Source organism: Penicillium hispanicum, assembly GCF_028827665.1.
Source record: "Penicillium hispanicum strain IBT 35686 chromosome Unknown utg000006l_segment0_segment0, whole genome shotgun sequence".
NCBI classification, from domain to species: domain Eukaryota; kingdom Fungi; phylum Ascomycota; class Eurotiomycetes; order Eurotiales; family Aspergillaceae; genus Penicillium; species Penicillium hispanicum.
This window is the reverse complement of record NW_026623198.1, coordinates 3,820,756-3,836,769: the sequence shown is the minus strand read 5'-3', so window position 1 is coordinate 3,836,769 and position 16,014 is coordinate 3,820,756. Positions and strand designations below refer to the sequence as shown.

Here is a 16,014-nt window from a genome sequence, read left to right as displayed (position 1 = left end):
AGATTTTAGTAAAGATTTTAGGTTATTATCTAGAAGCTATATTTCCTTTAGTAATTAGACCACTATATAAATATATATTTAGTTTTAATAAGCTTTAGTGAATTTATATATAGTAAGAATAAAGAAAGTAGACTATTTAAACTACTATTAATTATTCTAAAGAGATAAGTATATCTAGTAGTTATTAATAATGGTTTAAAAAAGTAAAATAGGACTATTTTATAGTTTAGGGTCTTAATTAATTATAATATAGGGCTAAATAAATATTTTTTTAGTGCTTTTACTGTTAGTTAAAATAATAAGAATTTTTTATACTCTATATATAGGTATAAGAGATTATAGAATTTTAAAGATTCTAAGAGAATTGAGTTTTATCTATTAAAATTTATATTTTTATATAAATTATTAACTAACTAAATTAGCTTCTTTATAGATATTAAAGTCTATATATATTTTAATATTATTTTAGATAGTAATTAGGATATAAAGTTATATAGTAATATTTACTAATAGCTATTAAGTGGGAGTAGTGGGTTTTACTCTAGTTTACTATTATTTTTTAATAATTCTATAATTTAGTTTTCTAAAGATTTATTATTATCTTATTAAAAAGATTAGATAGTAGCCTTTTTAGATTTAAGATATTTAGAAAAATAATATTTAATACTTCTACAGTTATAACACTAATTGTGTTTTCTATCTAGTCTATAATAGTTTAGATAGGGGTTTAATGATAATTTATTAGTATTTTATAAAAAAAATTTAGAAGATTAAATTAATTAGTTAGAATTCTTTTATCTCTTTATAGATAAATATCTTTTATACTAAGAGGATTTATATTAATCTTAGAATTTAAAAGATTTCTATTAAAAAGAGGATTAGGATCTTTAGTAAGATAAATTAGTATAAAAGATATTAATCTTAGAATAATTAAATTATTAATATAGTATTAATTTATTATAGTTTTATTTATAACTCTTAAAATTTATAAAACCTTAATATTAATAAATAATAGATACTATTTTTTAGTAGATCTTTAGAAGTTATAGTATATATTTTTAAATATAATTCTATAAGGAATTATAGAGTTTAGTGAAAAATAAAAGTATATACTTTTTTTTAAGAGCCTTTAAAAAGTAATATTCTAAGATATTAAGATAGAAATAAAACTCTTTTAGATCTTAACTAAATTATTATTAAGCTAAAATAAGCTTTTCTATAGTCTCTGTTTCTAGAGAGGTGGTATTTTTAATTAAGATAAAGGTCTATTTTTTGAACTTTTTCTATAAATTCTAACTATTATTAGCTTACTTTAGTATTTTATTATTAACTTTTTAGTACTATTAGTTATAATAATTTTAGTCTAAATAGCTTAAACCTATAAAAACTTTCTTTTTATCTATAAAATACTATTCCTAGCCTCTATAGAATAAGGTTTTTATATCTATAAGCTAGATTTATTATTATTAAAGGGTAAAATAAATATTAAAAGTGTTAATATTTTTAAAAAGAATATCCTTTTCTCTATACTATTCTAGGTATAAAGAGGATTTACTAGCTCACTAATTTAATAGTAATTTAGATATAGATTATACCTAAATAGTTAATCCTTTTTAGAGTAACTCACTCTAAAGGTAAATAGAATTTTAATATAGTTATTATAGTTATTAAAGCTTAGTGATTTTTACTTAAATCTTATTAAGTTTAGCTTTAAGCTAAATTATATTAAGCCCTTCTAGATATATTTTAAAGAAGCTTTAGCTTTATATTACTAATAATTTAGGGTTAGCTCCCTCTCTTAGTAGAGTCTTAATAGTAGTAAAAAGTAGAGTCTTAGAAATAGTAAAAAGCAGAGTCTTAGCAGTAAAAGGTTCTTTTTAAAAGTAATTGTCTAGTTAAGTTTAGGGTGCTATAATTATTTTTAGGTAACTAAAAAAGAAGAATCAGAAATTATTAAGAACCAGATATCTAAGTTATTAGGATAGATAGCCTATTAGTCAGATAAAGATAATTAAAGCAAAGAAGGATAATATCTAATTCAGACAGTAACTAATTCTTATAGAATCTAACTTAAGCAGTAAAGGAGATCTCCTTTTCCATCCTAAATCATCAGAGAATCATAGGGATTCGTTATCGACTAGAGTTTATTACAATGTTAAAGGATACAGTCAGAGTAACCTTCCTCTGTTCCACCTAGGGACCCTGTCCCCTATAACAGCTAAACCTACTATATACTATAGAATTTATATATAATAATATAGTTAATATAATAACTAGAAAAAGCCTATTTAATATTCTTTATAGTTATTAACTAGACTTTTACCTCTAAATTAAGGCTGATTTATATATAGAAGAGGTCCTAGCTACTACTATATAAATAGAAAAATTAAAAATTCTTTACTAAGAATTAACTAAGTTATAGAAAAAATTAAATAAATCCTAAATAAAACACTATAATTTAAAGTATAAACTAATAAAATTTAAAAGAGAGGATTTAGTAGCTTTATTAATATATAATTTAAAACTAAAGCTTTTATTTAAGAAATTAGCCCTATAATTTATTAGACTTTTCTAAGTCTTAGCTATAGTTAAACCCTAAATATACTATTTAGTATTACTAAAATAATATTTTTAAATCTATAATATATTCTATATATCCTTTTTAAAACTATAAAAAAGAAGAATTAATATTAAATTATTATTAATATTAAAATTAGCTAATAATAATAAATAAAAAGTTAAAAAAATCTATAATAAAAAATTTATTAATAGAGATTACTATTTTCTAGTTAAATAAATAAAATAGCTATTAAAATATAATTAATAGATTATATATAAAGATATAAGGAATATCTAGACTATAATTAATAAATTTAAGAAAAAGCAGAAAAAGTAAAAAGATTAATTTAGTATATATTAAGCTAAGAAATTATATAAAAAAGGCTATAATTAGAGTCTATAAAATAATACTAAATCCCTATAAAATTAATAATAGAAAAAGCTAATAGAATTCTAATTAATCCTAAATATCTAATTAAAAAATAATAGCCTCTTTATTATTATCTAAAATATCTATTTTATAGATAATTTCTATAATTACCTTATAGAAATAAATCTTTATAGTTATTTAAGATATATAACTATTATTTATAAATATAATTTAATACTAAATTAATAATTTATAGTTAGTAACTTATTTTAAGGTAGCCTAAAAGTTAAATTATAGTAAAGGATTTAAAAAGGCAATCTATCTAGTTAAAAATTGCTAATACTCCTATTAAATAATCTATAAATTATTAATAAATTACTATTAAACCCTTAAAAGATAATTAAGAAACCTTTACTAAAAAAATTTAAACTTAAATAGCTAAAAATCTATAAATAAACTAATAAAAAATAATTAAAGATATAAAGGCCCTATATAACTCTTTAATAGCTAAAACTATATAAAGCTAAATATTATCTAGCTAAATATTTTAGTTAAGAATCTCTACTAAATCACTATTAAAAAAACAAAAAAATCCTAAAATATATCTATTAACTAAATTAACTTTATTAAGTTAATAATATCTTTAATAATTCTATCTAAAATCTAATTTATATTAGAAATATACTACTTTTAAATTATTATAAAAAGCTTACTAAATTATATATAATATTCTTTACTAAATAAAATATATATATTTAAGAATTTAGTATATTAAATATATAGTTTATTTAGAATAACTTAATACTATCTTAGCTATTCTTAGCTAGCTAAAAGTAAAAACTACACTAGTTAAACTAAGTAATATAAATATAATTATATACTAAATAAATTAGTAATAAAAAAGTGCTAATTAACCTATATAATAAAAAAAAGGTAAAAAATAAAAAATAAAGTAAAATTTTCTTTAGATATTTTAAAAACTAGATTAGTACTTTAATTTAATAAAAAAAAGCTTTTAAATTAGAAAAGAAATATTTTAGAAATATAAAAGATAAATAAAGATATAAATTTAGAAGGTTAAAAAAGAGAAATTTTAGAAAAAATATAGTATCTCTCACTTTTACTATAAAACTAACTAGAAATACCTAAATATTTTAATAACTAACTAAAATAAATCTAAATTAGAAACTATAAAGCCTTAATAAACTATTTAAATATCCCTATATTCTTACTAATAAAATAATACTATATTGCTATATCTTATAGATAAACTAGGAACTAAATCTAAAAAATTATTTTTAATTAACTATAGTTTCTCTATCTATAGTTATTCTATTCCTAATATTATAAAAAAATAACTAAATTATATAATACTATAAAATATAACTATTATTACTTAGATATAAATATAAATTAAGATATATTAGTATAATTAGCTTATTTAGATAAATAAATATTTCTTATTAGTAAATATTTATATACTAATAATATTTATCCTAATAGACTTATTTAATTTATTAATAAAACTATTCTAAATTATATCTACTAATATATTTATATAACTCTCGCCCTTTAGCTTTAATAGTTTATATTCTAATATATATATAGTCTATATTATACTAAAACTAACTTTTAAAAAGACACTATTTACTTCTATATTTATAATAGCTATTAGCCTAAAAGTAAATAGTATAAAAAAGACTACTATTATAGAGATCTATATATATCTACTTATAATATCTATAGTTAACTTTAATAATAATATAAAAATATATATATTAGCTAATATCTTAATTAATATCTATTTAGATTAGCTTATAATTCACTATTAAACTAGAAAGATATTTATAGTATAGTATAGGGACTTTTTAGAATAGCAATAATAATATAAGATAGAATCCTCTAAGTCTATCTTATATATTACTATTAATACTACTAAAGGAACTACTCTTTATATAGTTATAATAAAATAACTTAAATATCTCTAGCAAAAATAGTATTATAGACTAATAATAACTAAAAGAGTACTATAAAATATAATAACTAAAGGATTAATATAGAAAAGTTAAAAAAGATATAATAAATCAATAATTTTATACTACCTTTTTTTTATTTATATACTCTATCCTATAATCTTTAGTTACTTCTTTATTATATAGTAGATAACTTAAGATAGGAAAATATAATAAATTAAGGGAAGAGTAATATTTCTATTAGATCTTTTTAGTTAAAAGGTTATAATATATTCTATAACCTTCTATACTTTCTTTATCTATTAGCTAGGTTATCTACTATAAAAAAGGGGATAAGTTATTATAGGGGATAGGGTCCCTAGGCGGAATAGAGGAAGGTTACCCTAACTATATCCTTCAATATCGTAATAAACTCTAGTTGATAACGAATCCCTACGATTCTCTAACGATTCAGGATAGAAAAGGAGATCTCCCTCGCTGCTTAAGTTAGATTCTATAAGAATCAGTTACTATCTGAATTGGATATTATCCTTCCTCGCTTTGATTATCTTCACCTGACCAACAGGCTATCTATCCTGACAACTTAGATATCTGGTTCTTAACATTTACACCCTATATAGACTGCCAGCTTTCCTATCTAGAACCATCATCTTTGATCAATTCAATTCATCCTATCCATTCAAAACATCCTTCCCGATCAGGAGTAGTGCTATTCTGGCCTAAAGCAGACCTTTCCCTAAGTCCTTAAACTCCTATAATTTATAAACCCTAACTATAGTTAAGACCTAAGCCTATATAAATCTAATACTACTAACTTAGTATTAATTAAGCCTAAGTTCACCTTATTAAAAAAAACTCAACTTTTTTAAATCGCCCTATAAAGCTACTGAGAAGGTCTAGAGATCTTAAATTTAAGAATCGTATAGAGAGGGATCTAATTTAAAACCTCCTAATCTTTTAGCCTCGTACGACTATAGAAAGTAATTCTAGTCTACCCTTGAAAATTAATCCCAGTCTACCCCCGCCCCACTTTTTGTTTCCTATAGTTAAGACTGCCACCCTAATTCCAGTCTACTAGACTGGAATTACCCCCATGGGATAAGGTACAGCTGTATAGTGTATATATTATAGTCTGATCTTAAGGTAACAGTAACGAGACTATTAGCCTCAATATCGTTAGGCTTTTTAGATTTAGACAGTCAATTTTCAATAAATAGCATAAATATCAATATCCTTTGAAACAGTTGCCTTATATTGGAACATTCTTTTGCCTCTCCCGGAAAAAAGACACAATCTTTATCACTGTAGACCATCATATGCCCAGTGGTCTGAAAGTATCCCTGTATGCATTTATTCTTCAGTGAAGAACCCCTGGCTCATGGAACTTTACTGAGACTTTCTTTTCCACTTATGAATCTTTGTTAAGTAAGTCCCGACAATTACACCAGTGAAATTAAATGCGATAAACCCAATGAAGATACCGATGTTGTGGGGCTTATTGTTGTTGTGATATCCAAACACTTGATACTATTCGAAAAGTGGTCATTAGCATAGATCGACTAGCAATCGTGAGCTTTTGCACTTACGTATTCTTGGCCCCAGGTGTATCCGCAGTAATCACAAGAGCCGGTGGCATTTGGATTCATCAAGTGTCCCGTGGTTGACTGCACAAAAGAGCCAGCATACTCGAAGCAAGTACCGTTGGATGGGGCGTTAAAGACAGTTAACTCGCTCTCTGTGCAATGGAGTTTCTTCCCATAAAGAGAGTTCGTAGTGAGTCCCTCAGCCAAGTAGTAGAGCGGGGAAACGTTGAAGTACCAACTCCATCCCGATGGAGTTAGATTGCGTGCCGTCAATGTGCCAGCAAATGTATTGACGAACATGAAAAAGAAACCATTTGCCATGAGAGTGGCATTTATGTTTGGCATCCACGCCGCGATTAGGTAGGCCAGGCTCACTGTGAAGACAGAAAACAGCCAGTAACAGAGTAAAGCATATCCAGCATGGGTGGGATCGGCCTGCAACCCAGCTGGGAAATACCACAGAAGCCAATAGATGAGGGCGGTAATCAGTGTAAATGGCAGCTCAATCACGATCGAGCTTATGATAAACACGATCCAGTGGTAAGATCGACTTGCCTTCTCCCGGTAGACAAAGATATCGCGGAAAACAGTAAAACGCGGTTCCAGGGACAAACCAAGAGGCGGGCCCATCAAGAAGGACATGAAGATAGTATACACGCGTTCAAAGGCACCTTGCTGTGTGTCAGGAATGTTCAAAAACGTCAGGCCATTCAACAAGCCATTGGCCACATTCAGCCAAAGCTTTGCCGAGAAATACCCTGGTTCACGCCAGTACCACAGCCAAGTCCGACGGAGCACCACGGCAAGTTGATTGGTGATGGGAGTAGCATATACCTGCGTGGAAGACTCTTCCGCGGGTCTCTCAGATTTCAGATCCTGCAACTTCGAGTCTTGAACGCGACGTTCGGAACTTTCCGACCATATCTGGGCCCACTTCGTGGTGACATTGGAGCGGGAACCGGCGCCAACGGTTTCCAACAAATATTCGGCCGGATTCCGCCTTGGATGACAGGGTTCCGTGTGTTGGCCGAAATAGTTCAAGGCCATCGAGCTGTGGTCTCCCAAGGGCCCCGCGTAGGTTATTCGGCCCCCTTTGGCCAACAGAAGAAGATTATCAAAAACTTCGATCACAGCTGCTGCGGGCTGGTGAATAGTACAAAGGATTGTCTGGCCCGACCTTGAGAGCCTCCTGAGCAGTTGGACCATGGAGATGGCGGATTGTCCATCTAGCCCAGAGGTAGGTTCATCCAGGAAAAGGATGTCCGGTTTTGCCGCCAGCTCGACACCCATGGAGACGCGTTTACGCTGCTCCAAGTTCAGTCCAGTGCCGGGAATTCCAATCAGAGCCTCTGCGATGTCTTGCATTTCGAGCATGTCAAGGACTTGCTCCACATACGCATTCTTTTCGTTCAACGAAATGGCGGGCGACCGACGGAGATAAGCCGTCATTTGGAGGGCCTCCCGAACGGTCTGCGAAGGAAGGTGAACATCCTGTTGCTGAACGTAGCCCATTCTGCGACGGAAGGCCTTCTGAAGAGGGGCTCCGTCCAAGTAAAGTGTACCGGTCAGTTTGCCAAAGTCCAAACGTCCCGCCAACACGTTAAGGAGCGTGGTCTTTTAACCTACGTTAGCACGCCGATATAAAGCTGATAAAGGGCCAGGGAGGAGACGAAATAAACTAACCTTTCCAGCCCCGGAGACTCCCATCAGTGCAGTCGTTGTCCCGGGCTCAATGAAGCCTAAAATAAAACCAAGCCAGAGTGAATATTGGAGGGGATCGTCTATACTCGCAGGGTGGAATGCATACCATTCACATGATCCAAAAGAGTCCGCTCTTCTCCCCCCTTACCGAGCGTCAAGTGTAGATCCTTCCAAGCAAATGAATGGCCTTCGCCGCCATGAGGCCGGACCTCCACCGTCGCGCTTGTTATTGTTCTTGTGGAATGGGCTACTCCGTTTGCCTCAGGGTCGTCATCGCTACTGCCGGTTGATGGGGATACGATTTGGGTGACGTTTTTGCTATAGAAAACCGTTGAGAGGAGACCTGCGGGAGGTTTGAATAGCTCCATTGCAAAACTGGCAATATATCAGCAGGCGATCCGGCCCAGGTGTTCTCTGAGGGTGACATAACCAACCTACCCGACCAGAATGGCAAAGAAGACGAAGAAACCAGCATTGATGCCCACGTTGCGCCATAGGTGAGAGTTATCAAAGTCGTAGTACTTCTGCAGATACGAGGCACCTTCCACGAAGCGGCTGCCGGGCACGGAACCTGGGATCGCACAGGCCTGGTATGCCAGGTCGGTAAAGGCCGAGCCCCGAGGAACCAGGTCCGACGGACTACACTCGTAGGTAGTGGACCCAACTTCATTGACCATCAGCGATTCAAACGCGTAGTACATGGGCTGTGCAAGTAAAATCCCCCGTGTGAGCGTGCGAGTCATGATTTCTAAGGGATCGGGGACTTACGTTTAGATACCGAAACCACTTCAACCAGGCCTGCATCTGAGGCGGCGGAATATACCAGCCCGTGTAGATGACCAAGGTTGTCAAGAAAATCCCCACGGGAAGCCCGGCGCGTTCCACCGTCGGGGACAGGACGGCAATGAACCGGAAGAACATGGAAAGCGAGAGATGGGAGATGTAGGCGACTAAGAAGAAGATGAAGAAATGGCCGGCGGTACGATGGAGATTGGCGAGGAAATACATGGGAATATTGTACGCAATCACCACCACTTTCCACACGACATCGGACAGGACCTGGCCATATCCATAGGCCATGGGATGGTAGAACCGGTAGCCCTTGTGTTTCAGGAGCAACGGTCGCTGGGCAAAAGTGTTCCCGAACTCACTCATCGACTGAAGTCCGGGGACCAGGATCGCGTAGAAGACGACTGATCCGAGCTGATACAGCGAGGAAGTGGCATGCGGCAGGTTACGAAAGACGGTACCGAGGATGATGCTCTGTGCCACCATACAGGCGGCTTCGACAATCCAGGCATTGTAGTCCGTAATGAAGATCCGATACTGACGGTGGGCGCACAAGAGAATCTGCGAGAGAATAGGGATCGAGTATGCGTGTCGTGATTGCGTTGGTCGGGGTAGTGCTTTCTCCGGGTCACTGACAACTTGCTTCACCCTCTCCATCTCCGCCGAGAGCTGCATCCCCTTCTCGGCGTGCCAAAAAGCAGCAACAAATTCGTCAGGGGTCTGAGGAACATACCAGGGATCTGCTGTATCACGGAGCTGACGTGCCTCGGGGTTTGCCGACATCGAGTTCAAGAAGTCTGTAATCGACATCGCTGGCGGGCAATAGAAACCCAGAGCCTCAAAGTAGGATGTCGCCGAGCTCATGTCACCGTAGTAGATACAACGACCTGAGTTAATGACCGCCACTTTGTCAAATAGAGGAACCATCTCGTCACTGCCCTGGTACAGACTCATGACGACCGGGCAGTTGGACTGTTTGGCGTATTCGCGCATCATCTGCACAAATTCCAATGCCGTAGATGAGTCGAGGCCAGCAGTGGGATTGTCGTAACAGAGCAGACTATCGGGGAGTAAGGTCAGGGAAGGCTGCACACGATACCAGGCCGATCTGGAGCAATTGAGCTTACTCGGGACAGGTCACCAGAGCCTCCGCAAGCGACACTCTCCTCCTTTCACCACCGCTCACCCCTCGGATTTGTTCATTGCCAACCTTAGTCGCCAGAATGTGGTCGATCCCGAACAGGCGTGTGAGGGTGACCACGGTGTTCCGCACCTCTGTGGAGGACATGACATTGGTGAAGCGGGAGTTGACTGCAAACCTAAGGATCGGTTGGCATTAGCAACCAAGGCTTCATTTCAGGGTCGCTGCGTTGGAACCAACTGCAATGTCTCTTCAACCGTCAAAGTCGGGAAATGAATGTCCTCCTCCGCTAAAGCGACCAACCATCATCATCAGCCATTGAGCGCAGTTCACTCCAGTGGGAACCATCGGGCTGAACTCCTACCGCAGAATGTGGTCTCAATTGGAGCCGTGGGCGCTTGGAAATCCGCCTGGGTCCCCCCGTACGATAGCGCACCACTGGTGCGTTGGTATTCGGCATGCAGATGACTCAGAGCTTTCAAAAACGTCGTGCAGCCACTCCCAGGTCGGCCAATCACCATCAGCATCTCCCCAGCCTTGACCTCGCCGTGGAAGTGATGAAGCAGTTTACGAGAGGACTGTTCGCCTCCGCGGCTGAACCACGACCCAAACCGTCTCACATATCCTTCAAACATCGAGCCAACCGTAGGAGCAATGGCATGCTGCTCATTGCAATTAGTATTTCACCGAGTCGTTTCCACATGGTCCCAATTTCGTTCCTTACCCTTCGGCCACCACCTTCTATCACCAGGTTATCCCAAAAGATGACATTGTCCTTGTCCCTGACTGACTGGCATGCCTTGACAAATTCGGCGACGAGATCTGCGACGGGGACAGGTCTGCCCACAGCTGTAGGGTCTTTCACAGTTGCTGACATGGTTTGGGTGAACAGATATTATCGAAAGAGAAATTGACCCGCGAGCGTTTCTCTTATAACAAGCAGTCGACCTCTTTGATGCTCTCCACTAGCATGATGCGCTTACGGAATCAAACCCGCCCACCCCTGACTTACCAATCATTCCCGGAGCAACTCAAAAGAGAGATATAAGGTTTTTCAGTCAAAAAAATGGCGCGGAGCCGGAGATATAGGAGCATTTCCCAAAGAAGACCATCTATGGGATTCTCCAAGGTGGGTCTATTCCTAAAGTGGCAAGGAGCTCCCGGAGGTGTCCCGCTTTGGAAATTCGAGTAGGGATGGTGCATACTTTACTTTTGGACGAGCAAAGGTATGATCGTGTCCACGTGTCATTGTCAGCTAAACCTCACTATGTTATATCTATTGTCGATAGAGTAGATCTAATTCATTTGGTAACGATGATCAGGACTTCAGTAGGCATGATAATAGAACTCCAGCAAATCCTATACGTATATGATGGATGTATATATGTTCATATTGGCCTAGTGAGAATTAATCGGGTTGTATCATTTGAAAACGAAAAGTGTAACCAAGTCACCCTTCAAGCCAGGTAGGATCGTTGAACCAGAGACTCGAATCCATCATCGTGGCAGAATGACCCCATTCGAGATTGGGTGATGGAGGTCCAACCTCTGTGACGGAGTAGACTTCGCCTGACATCGAGGGTTCCACTCCAAGATGGTTGGCTCCGTCATTGACGGAAGAGGATTCGTTAGCTGCTGACTTCGCGGTGGACGGCATGGATTCCGGCGTCCATCGACTAAGATGTGGGACCTTGCGCACATTGGTCAACGCTAGTAGAGTATTTTGGTCGACCCCATCCAGATCCTGGAACATCTCAGCAACTATTGCTAGACGTTTAGCAACATCGTGGTCCCCCGGCATCGAAAGAAGTCTACTTAATGTGGTGACGGCCGCGTTCCACATGATGGAAGACAGCTCTGGATGGTCAGTCAAGAGATCAGTTTCCAGATATAGTTGATGGCAGGCTCGGATGATCGTGTTCGTATGACCATCTAGCTGATACATGATCTCATCGATGAGACTCTTCGGCTGGCCAAACACTTCTCCCAGAAGAGCCACGGGGCGGATCAGAGAGACGACCGCATCATGGTAGAGGAGCTCAAGAAAGACTCGCTGGTATTGAATCCAGCGCGGAGCATAGATATCTATTTGGATTCCAGAGAACTTGGGAGACATGGATGGTTCATCACCAGTTCGAGCCAGGCGCAGGTCATGAGGGAGAGCTTCAGCCCAGGCCTGGAGACGATGCAGATGAATTTCCAGCAATTCTGACGCAGGGTTTCTAGGTGGCAAGTGTCGTGCATTCAGCATCGAGTTAGATTCATGGTTGTTTGCCTTATATATTTCCACATTGATCGATTGAACGATGGCGAAGAGTCGGGCCAGTTGCACCGTATAGGTGAGCCAGGTCACTTCGGGCGTGGATGCGAATGGCTGCTGGCAAGCCATCCGAGCGGTTTCGACGTCGTCTCCCGGAAATTGGCAGTCACTTTCGCCCAAATGAATGATTGCCGGCCGACCCAGCTCGATGGAGAGTCTAATGTCGAGAATATAAAGACTCCACCAAATTCGCCTCCGAAGCTCTTGCTTGGTGACGCCTATCACCGCGGGCGGATCCTGATGAAGGCCCAGGCTATAGGCGATGCGCACCGCCGTTCCCAAAGCATTATACGCCGCAGATGGACGAGACGCATTGTACAAGTAGACCGACATCACGATGTGACTTTGCACGGTGCTCAGCATTGACGCTTCCAGCTCGTCGTCCAGCAATCGTCTACAACGGTGGTAATGCCACACGGAAACATCGCTGTGCGTCCAGTCTTTTAGATTATCGTCTACCAGCAGATGACTGGCTCGGATGGTCGCCCGATTCGACCGCAACGACTGCGCCAGCGCGCCAGCGGCAATCATGATATCAGCCAACGCCGAAGCGGATCGCCGCATGGGGGTTTCTGTGTCCCATATTGATCCAAATTCCTCCGTGAAGTCCTTTTCGCACAGAATCGGCAGCAATGGGTGCTGAAAATGCCAGAAATGGTGGATGTATTGTAATTGTCGGGATTTTGGGATGATTTCACTGTCCATGGGCGACGTCGGACCCTGGCCCCAAGGCAGAGTAGACTCCACAAGACGGCGTGGTTGACGACAATTGGTGGGTAAGAGTTGGTAGTGAAAGGTGCTCTCAAATGGAGACCTCTCGGGGCGCGAATTCAAGTAGCGTTTCATCCAAGCGGTGATGCGGGCCGTCGACAGCGGCCCAAAGTAGGTCGAGCTATCGGAGTCGCTGTTCAGGAAATCATCATTTTTTTCCCACTGGGACAGTCGTCTGTTGTCGATCTTCGCCCAATCGGCCAGATCCTGGATTGTCCTAGGGGGGCTGGCGACACTTGGGCGCGATTCCAAGACGCGAATGCGCTCTTCGAGGGTCGAAATTTGTCTGTGCACAATGAGATGAGTTGACATTCGTTCCGTAGACTATCCCAGTGGTAAAATACATCAATGCGGATGCTAGACTGGTCGGCTGCGAGCTGAAGCGAGTTCGCGAGCAGATCCAGCCTCGGCTGGCGCACGAGGAACAAGGGGTTCCATCGTCGCATTTACTCCGCTTGATACGACATGAATCACAGGCTCGAAGGACTTGTTGTCGCTTACGTTTGGAAGACCCCTCGGGTCCCGTCTCGAGGGTGGAAAATGTTCCGAACATGTCATCTGCAAAAACACGACAAGGACTCGAATGTCGACCGTCCTAGCGGGGGAACATGGAATAGTGAGAGAGCTGAGAGAATGGAGGATGAATGGTGTCGAATGGAGTGGCTACGAGAGCGGGTTCCAGCTCGCTAGGTTTTGGCGTGGGCCCGCCAAGACTTCGGATCCGGCATATTACTCCGGGACCACGATGCTTTGCATTGAGCAAGAATTCTGTTCGTATGTGGGTGTCACATGACCCACACACTTAAGCTTCCTCTCATGTAGATAGATCCTCCATCATCATCATTCATATGTATGATCATCCTTCCATCGTACACCCTCACTCTCTCAAATTCCTAATATGTCGGGATGTGGAATCAATCAAGGAGAAGTCTGTGTTGCGATTCCGCCCAATCTGCCAATTTAGGGGCTTAAAATGGATAAAATATTACTGCGAGTCTCCACACACCCATTCCGACAACAGCCGCTCCATCACAGATCCTTCTCAACCCAGTTGGGCTGGCTCCAAAGCAGTTGTGTCGGCCATTTCACTCGTACGCCCAACTCATGGGCCATATCCAGCACCAGACTCGGATTACGTGCAAATTCCCGGCCCACAAAGACGGCGTCCGCCTGTCCGCAGGCCACGACGTCTTCTGCCGTCTTCCCATCACGGATTAGGCCCACGCTTGCGATGGGCAGGCCCGGGACCTCTTTCTTGATGGCCTGGGACAGGGAGGCCTGGTAGGCCGGCTGACGTGTTGGCAATTGCTGTTCCGGCATCAGGCCCGCCGAGCTCACATCGATCAAATCAACTCCGAGGGGCTGCAGCAACCGGCACAGCCGCACCGATTGTTCAGTTGTCCATGACGCTCTATCGGGGATCCAATCCGTTGCACTGATGCGATAGAAAAGCAGGGTCGTCCCCGGAATAGCCGTGCGGATGCCTCGCGCAACTTCCAACGCAAACCGGACGCGGTTCTCAAAGCTACCTCCGTACTCATCAGTGCGCCTGTTGGTGAGGGGCGAAAGGAACTGGTGGATGAGATAGCCATGGGCGGCATGGATCTCAATCACGTCAAACCCAGCTTCTACGGCGAGTTTGGCCGAATGGACGAACTCCCCGATCGTCATCTGGATCATTTCCTTTGACATGGCCGTTGGAGTCGGCCAACTGCCATCATCCTTATATGGAAGAGCGGAAGGGGCAATCAGGTCATCAGGCCAACCGTTATCCTCTCGTCGTGCGGGTCGGTGGCCAAGCCATGGAGCGGTCACACTAGCTTTGCGGCCACAGTGCTGCAACTGGATCCCGATCTTCTGGCCTTGCGAGTGGACGAAGTTGACCACGCGTCGATGGGAGGGCACCTGGCTTGTCATCCATAAACCAGAATCTTCTGTCGTGTTACGGCCTTCGGGCGAGATGCTAGTGGCTTCCACGATGGTCAGTGAGGCTCCCCTGGATGCGTAGGAGCCGAGTTGGACCAGATGCCAGTCGGTCAATTCTCCGGTCGGGGGGCAGGAGTACTGGCACATGGGAGAGACCCAGATGCGGTTCATAAAGGCGGTCGAACGGATGGTGATTGGTTTGAATACTTCGGGGATCGGTTGACCCACGTCATACATGGATAAAACAGTCCCTGCTGGGGGTGACTGGACGGGAGTATAAAATCCATGATCTCCTGGCATAGGCTCGTTGATGAGCGGTTCTTCGGCTCTGTGGGGACCCATTTTTGGTGATCAGGTGTAGCTCTCTTATCTCCAATCGAATTGCCCAAGTCTTTTAAAGCCCGAGCTGATGTTAAATTCCATAGGCATATGATTATTCATATATTGATTTCTAATAGCCAAGGGGTTGGCCCCTCCGGGGCAACTCCGGAGTAGTCCGGAACTGGTCCGGAGAAGCCTAAATGGGAATTGTCTAGACCTGACCTGACATAATTTGTCGGAATGAGTCCACGGGTGTGTGGTGACTCGCATTAATAGTTTATCCTTTCTTGTATGTTAAGATTAGTTAAGCGTACGCCCCTAAATCGGCGGATTGGGCAGAATAGCAAGACAGACTTCTCCCTGATTCCAATTGGTCGGATCCCCTCCCTATCCTGTCATAATTAGACCTCGGCAAAAACATTTAAGAGGACTGCCCTTATCGGCCCTCCGCGGCCCGTGTTTGCATAAAGTTTTTGCGACCTTTCCTAATTAAAATGGAGAAAATCGCTGATTCATTTAATTAGAATACTATTATTTTGTAACAGGCCGGGGCCTGGCAT

General features: G+C 40.0%; 3 protein-coding genes across 3 annotated transcripts; all 3 read right to left on the bottom strand.

Annotated features, from left to right (window-relative positions):
* Window positions 1-6,288: 6,288 nt before the first annotated feature.
* N7459_007778 (uncharacterized protein) lies at window positions 6,289-10,993 on the bottom strand (the record flags this gene model as incomplete). Its single annotated transcript, XM_056946946.1, has 10 exons — window positions 6,289-6,429; window positions 6,489-8,099; window positions 8,169-8,224; window positions 8,293-8,561; window positions 8,625-8,890; window positions 8,955-10,035; window positions 10,103-10,294; window positions 10,357-10,405; window positions 10,481-10,778; window positions 10,841-10,993. 10 exons carry the CDS (start codon window positions 10,991-10,993, stop codon window positions 6,289-6,291), a joined length of 4,116 nt encoding a protein of 1,371 aa, XP_056798945.1.
* Window positions 10,994-11,566: 573 nt separating this feature from the next.
* N7459_007777 (Zn(II)2Cys6 transcription factor) lies at window positions 11,567-13,760 on the bottom strand (the record flags this gene model as incomplete). Its single annotated transcript, XM_056946945.1, has 2 exons — window positions 11,567-13,493; window positions 13,552-13,760. 2 exons carry the CDS (start codon window positions 13,758-13,760, stop codon window positions 11,567-11,569), a joined length of 2,136 nt encoding a protein of 711 aa, XP_056798944.1.
* A 476-nt stretch (window positions 13,761-14,236) lies between these two features.
* Window positions 14,237-15,475, bottom strand: N7459_007776 (NADH:flavin oxidoreductase/NADH oxidase; the record flags this gene model as incomplete). The annotated part of the gene is made up of 1 exon (XM_056946944.1): window positions 14,237-15,475. The coding sequence occupies one exon, from the start codon at window positions 15,473-15,475 to the stop codon at window positions 14,237-14,239; it is 1,239 nt and encodes a 412-aa protein (XP_056798943.1).
* Window positions 15,476-16,014: the final 539 nt, after the last annotated feature.